At 57.6% G+C, this 5708-nt stretch overlaps 1 protein-coding gene across 1 annotated transcript in view; it reads left to right on the plus strand.

The window, feature by feature from the left end:
* AHDC1 (AT-hook DNA binding motif containing 1) overlaps positions 1–4730 on the plus strand; it is a 37195-nt gene extending 32465 nt beyond the window's left edge. Inside the window, exons 7-9 of the mRNA XM_025198625.1 lie at positions 1–922; positions 1716–2400; positions 4038–4730. The exon at positions 1–922 is cut by the window's left edge and continues 793 nt beyond it. Coding sequence (XP_025054410.1) covers positions 1–879 — 879 coding nt within the window. The 3' untranslated portion in view covers positions 880–922; positions 1716–2400; positions 4038–4730. The remainder of the gene's footprint in view (positions 923–1715; positions 2401–4037) is intronic.
* Positions 4731–5708: the final 978 nt, after the last annotated feature.

The raw sequence follows: 5708 nt of genomic DNA on the forward strand, positions 1-5708 counted from the left end.
GACAGCACGGACCTGGGGCTGGACTACTACAGCGGCGACAGCAGCATGTCCCCCCTCCCCTCGCAGTCCCGGGGCTTCAGCGTCAGCGAGAGAGACCCGTGCGACTTCGCCGGGCCCTACTCCATGAACCCCTCCACCCCGTCCGACGGGACCTTCGTGCAAGGCTTCCAGAGCGACTCGCCCGGCCTGGGCCAGACGGACCTGGAGAGCAAACACTTCCCCACCCTGCCGCACCAGCTGGCGGCCCCGGCCCCGCAGACCGTATTCGACGCCAGCTTGCAGAAAGCCTTCTCGCCCAACTGCTCCCCGACCCTGGCCTTCAAGGACGACCTGCGGCCGGGTGACCTCCGCAAGCTGCCGGCCTGCGACTCCCTCAAGCACGGCATGGCGGGCAGCGGCCTGCCCCATGCCGCCGCGCACATGGCTTGCCGGGACCTACCCATGCCTCAGCCCCACTACGACTCCCCCAGCTGCAAAAACCCCAGCTACTGGTACTCTCCCAACTCCAGCACCCGCAGCCCGCCCTACGACAACAAGACAGGGGCCAGCATGCTGGTGGACTTCATGGGGAGAACGGACCCCTCCTGCCTCAACCCCCACCTGACCAGCCCCAGCACCGCCGCCGCCTCCAAGGGCGAGAAGGAGACCCTCGAGATGGCCAGGGCCCACCACCGAGGGGCCTATGCCTGCCCCTTGATGAATGACTTGAATATCTCCCCAGTCCCAAGAGACTCTATGCTGCAGCTGCAGGACAACTACAGGTACCCCAGCTTTCCGCCCCAGGGCCACCCGGGCATGGCCTCCGCCCAGAAGAGCGGGTTTCTGGGGCCCATGGTCGAGCAGCACCCCGAGGACACTTTTACGGTCACCTCCTTGTAGTGTCATCTGAAGTGCCAACCGGACAACGAGGTTTTGTTACAGGGTAGGTGCCGTGGGCGGCATGGGAGAGCCGGGGCTCAGGGCAGGCTAGGGGAGGTGGGTAGCTGTGCCCACGCTGGCAGCTGTCACTGCTGTTTCCAGCCTGACGTCTGAGCACAGGGGTCAGAGCCAGGCTGGTCCCCTCTTGCCCTGCCCCGGGTGCATCAGCTCTTCGGGGCAGCTCCAAGCCTAGCTGCCGTGGGGGTATCGACCGTGAGAAATCCCAGCCCCTGGGCTGCTGGGGAAGGACACCGGTCTCATGGGCCGTTGCTAGCTCTGGGGTCTTGTGCAGCCGCTTCTAGGCTGGGCAACTTCAGACCTGCCTCTTCTAATGGGACAGGTCCCCGTGGGCGCAGGGGAGCTGGGGTTGAGGCTCCCTGCCCAGCCAGGTTCAGTTCTCAGCTCTGCCGCGGGCTCCTGGCCTGGGGGAGGCATTCAGGGTCCGCTCCGGGCACGCGAGCGGGCAGGGTCGGGGGAGCTTGTCCTTCTCCCGGGTGCAGGAGGCGGTGAAGACATCTGTAAAGCAAAGGTGGTCACCCTTTCGTGTCACCCGCCTGCTCACGCGAAGGCCCCGTGACGCAGCTCGGATTGCAAGGCTTCCCATACACCCCAGCTGGGGAGAGACAGCTTCGTGCCAGTGATCCCTGGCCCTCCGAGGCAGGGACTGGCTCTCACCAAGTCTCCGTGGGTCAGTGGGACCCTGGCACGTGGGAACCGGCGGTCGTTGCAGCGCAGACCACCTGCGAGCGCCCGCTGGGCCCCTTCTCACCCCGGCCTTTTCTGTCCTTCTCTTCCAGAGCTAATTTAGCCAGCACTTTTTCTGGAACACTTTTCAAGTTCTGTATTTAAAGGAGACCGAGAACTCTTTGTTTGTTTTCTAAAAAAAAAGAGGAAAAAAAATTTTAAAAATTAAAAATAAATAAAAAAATTAAAAAAATCAAAGAAGAGCAAAGGAAGCAAGAGGAAACCCGGAGGTTTTTTGCTTTTTTTTTTTTTTTTTTTAAATAATAATAATAAAAATACAAACTCGTGCTACGATCGACATGGCTGTGATTTTCGGAGCAGGCTGTGTCTTCCCTCCCCACCCCACCCACCTTCCACCCCACGGACTGCAGCAGAAAGACAATCGGACAGCCACCTCCGCCCGCCAGCGCCAGGGGGCACGGGACGCCGGCGCGCGGCGGGGGACAGCGGTGGGGGGGCAGGGCTTTTTGTGGGGCATGGTTGCTTTTCCCCCGTGAATCAATCGACTCTGAGAACTCAACCGAAGACCTTGCGGAGGCCGAGGAGGACTTGGCCCCGTCCCTCTGCCCGCGCCTTGGAGGTACCAGAGCCCTGCTGTCTCCGCTTCGCCGTTTGTTTGAGGGGGATTTTTGTTGCTTGGGGGTTTTTTCCCTTCTTTTTTTGTTTTTGTTTTTTTTCGAGAGCCCAAAAGTCATGGAACAGCCCCCCGGCAGATCTCGGCGACACGGCCGCTGCCCGGTAAGTCCCTGCGGTCTCTTCCTCCCCTTTCCCCAGCCCTGTTTCTCCCCGCGCGGGTGTGTGGGACAGTGGCACAGAGGGTGGCAGTGCCTTGGGACGTGCCAGCCGACAGCCTGGACCCCCTCTCCACACCCTGGCACCCCGGGGGGCCTGAGGCCGAGCCTTGTGAGCGTAGCTGGGGCACAATTGATGCTGCAGACAGCTAGAAGCTAGAAGCCGGCGTGCTGCACGGACCTGCGCCTGTGCCGCTCTGTTAGCGTGGCACGGCGGGTGGGTTCGTTAAGCTTTGCTAAGAGGCTGGGTGAATTAGCCTGTGTGGTGCCCCTCCGTAGCCCCCTGTTTGGGAGCCCCAGGGAATCCTGGCTGAGCAGCAGGGCCTGGGGGGATTTCCATCCCCTCTGCTTGCTGGCCAGCGTACGGGAGGTGCTGGCAGCGGTTCCCTGGAGCATCGGACACGGCTCAGTGCTGGCGGCTGAGCTGCAAGGCCAGATCCTGCCTCGGGCGGCTCCCAGGGGCTGGATGGGGCAAGAGGAAGGGAAGGGATTTTGGCCGTAGGTCTGCCTCCCCTGCCCTCGGCATCGGCGTCAGGGGAGCGGCTCCTCATCTGAGCCAGGCTTGAGCCCCCTCTGGCTGCCCCGTGGGTGCCCGTTGGCTCCGTTTGGAGCTGGGTCGAGCTGTCGGAGGGGAGCTTTAGGGTCTATGCAGGGCTCACATGCGAGGGCAGGGTCCAGCCTGTGTCCGTGGGCAGCGCTCCAGGTCCTGTCCTCCAGATCACAGCTCCCACCCTTTCCAGACAGCTCCCCCCATCTCTAGCTTGTGCCCCCCCATCTAGCCATGCGGCCTTGGGGGGGGTGTTGCCAACCCCCAACCCCTGCCGCAGCCCTGGCCTTGGCTCTCTGCAATGTGGCCAGCCTGGGCTGCACAGATAAAGCCCTGCAGCCATCTGCTAATCCTCCCACAGGGCCTAATTGATGGGGCCAGGTGTGCGCAGGCACCCAGCCCCCTCCTGCTCCCTTCCCCCCAGCCCCCTGCTCAGGAACCCCGGGGGCACCAAAGGGCACGTCCTTTCTAATCAGGATGTGGTTAGTGCCATCAGGGCCCAGGTAATCGGGTGCTAATTGCGTGCCAGGTTTATTTCTCCCCGGCTGGTTGGGTTTCGGGAAGGGGCTCTCCTTTAACAATCAATCGATATCGAATTAGCATACCAGAACGGCCTTATTAGAGGCATGTTAAGTGCTCGTTTGAGGCTGGTGATCAGAAATTGGGGGGTTATATCTTTTTAACCCCTTCTCGGGCAGGCAAGGTGCTCCGAAGGGCCCCCTTAGGCTAGGGGGTAGTAGACCGGAGGGACAGCTTTGCGGGGAAGAGGAGGGCTGAGTTCAACCCAGGGCAGTACGCCGGGCTGCCCAGCCGGGTTGGCTCCTGCCGGCACCTCAAGAGGTGCAAAGACCTTGGCAAAACTTGTCCCTCGAGCACCTTCGCGCTAGGCGCTGTACAAGAGCAGAACTGAAAGGGTGATCGGAGGGCGCTGGCTCAGTCCCGCTGGCCTCCATGCCCGAGGTAGCACGTGGCCCTGATGGGCCGGTGGAGGGGGTGCATCTGCAGTGCTAATTTCCTCTCTCGTTTCTCTCCCCCAGCTTTCACAAACACAAGAGGAGACCCCCACCCTGTCCCAGCCCGGCCACCACCGCAGGACGCTCTCGCGGCCCCCGGCTCCCTTTGGCAACCGGATTTTTTTGGCGAGGGGCTTGGGGAGAAGGAGGTCTTTCTCCACGAACACCCAAGTCCAGACCCTGCAACGGTGAGAAGAGCGTGCGCCTCGCCTCCCGCGCCTCCGTCCGCCGCCTCCTGCCTCCCGCCCCGACCCCTCCTTCATCGGAAGCAGAGCTGCCCCGGGTCTTTCCTCCCTACGGAAGCAGAGGGACTCTGTTATTATTAATATTATTATTATTTTTCCTGCACAAAACCAGCAATTGTAAATACTTTTGAAGAAAAGGAAAAAAAAATGTAAAAAAAAAAAAAAGCTCAGAAAAAAGAGAACCACACACACACCCACACACACACACATGCACGCACACACACACACACACACACACACACACACACGGAGAACAGACAAAACCAACAAATAAAGAATGAATTTAAAAATAAAAAAATAAAATAAAATAAACCCGAGAGAGGCAAATATGCAGGAGAGCAAAGCAAAAACCCGTCAGTATGCACTGAGAAAATTTATTTACATATTGATTGACAAAAGAGAAAAAAAAAAGTAACAATAACCTATTTATTGTATATACTGTTTTATTATAAATCGTGTCTTGTATATTGCATTCTGTACATCTGCTGTGGTTTTGTGATGTGCAAATTCAGCATGGGTTCATTGGGTTTCCGTTGCCTTTTTTTAAACGACAATGATGACGATTTTAGTTTTATTTTTCTTATCCGGACGAAGAATCCTTGTTTTTGGCAGTTCGCACCCAAAGATCCAGATTTGTATTAAAAAAAAAAAGAAAAAAAAAGAACAAAAAAAAAAAAAGACCCCCACAGAAAAAGAAAGGAAAAAAAAAAAAAGATTAAAACAACAAAAATCAGTGAGAAAAAGAGGGGGAAGAAATGCATAACACGGCCTCTTGGAGGGGCGGGGGGTGCTCGTGGAAAGGGGGTCCGGGGGGGTCGAGGCGAAGGAGATGTCTGCGTTTTGTTTGCTACAACAGTATTCCTTCCTCCGTGCGTCCCCAGCTGCGCCTGTGATGAGCTCAGGGTGTGCGTGCCTGTGTGTGCGTGTGCGTGTGCGGGTGACACTAGTTCGGCCCCTGCCCTGTCTCCCCACGCCCCCTCCCCACCCCCATGCCCTTCCCGTCTCCAGGATTTGGAAACTCTGTACAGCTTTTGTGGATTGTGCAAAAAAAAAAACAAAAAACCGTACAAAACCCCCCAAAAAAAGGAAAAAAAAGAAAAAAAGAACAAAAAAACCCCAACCCAGCCGCCCAACACCCCTCCTTGTGTTGTCTGTTACTGACCCGACGGCAGTGAACCCCGCGCCGGGCCGAGCGCGCCCGCTCTGAGCATCCATCGGTCCAGAACATGAGCTCCTCGTGCTTTGGGATGTCTTTGGCCGAGGCCGCCCCCCCGATCCCGCTCCCGTGCCCAAGATCCTTTCACTTTCCCCCTTGACTGGTCTTTTTGTGTATTTAGGAAGGAATTTTTAATAGGCACTTTTTTTATATTAAAAGAAACCTATATATTGAGTGACGAGGCTGCTTTCGCTTCTGTTAAGGGTCGGATGGTTGGCGGGGTGGGGTGGGGGG

This window comes from Alligator sinensis, unplaced genomic scaffold (genome assembly GCF_000455745.1).
Source record: "Alligator sinensis unplaced genomic scaffold, ASM45574v1 scaffold337_1, whole genome shotgun sequence".
NCBI lineage: Eukaryota > Metazoa > Chordata > Crocodylia > Alligatoridae > Alligator > Alligator sinensis.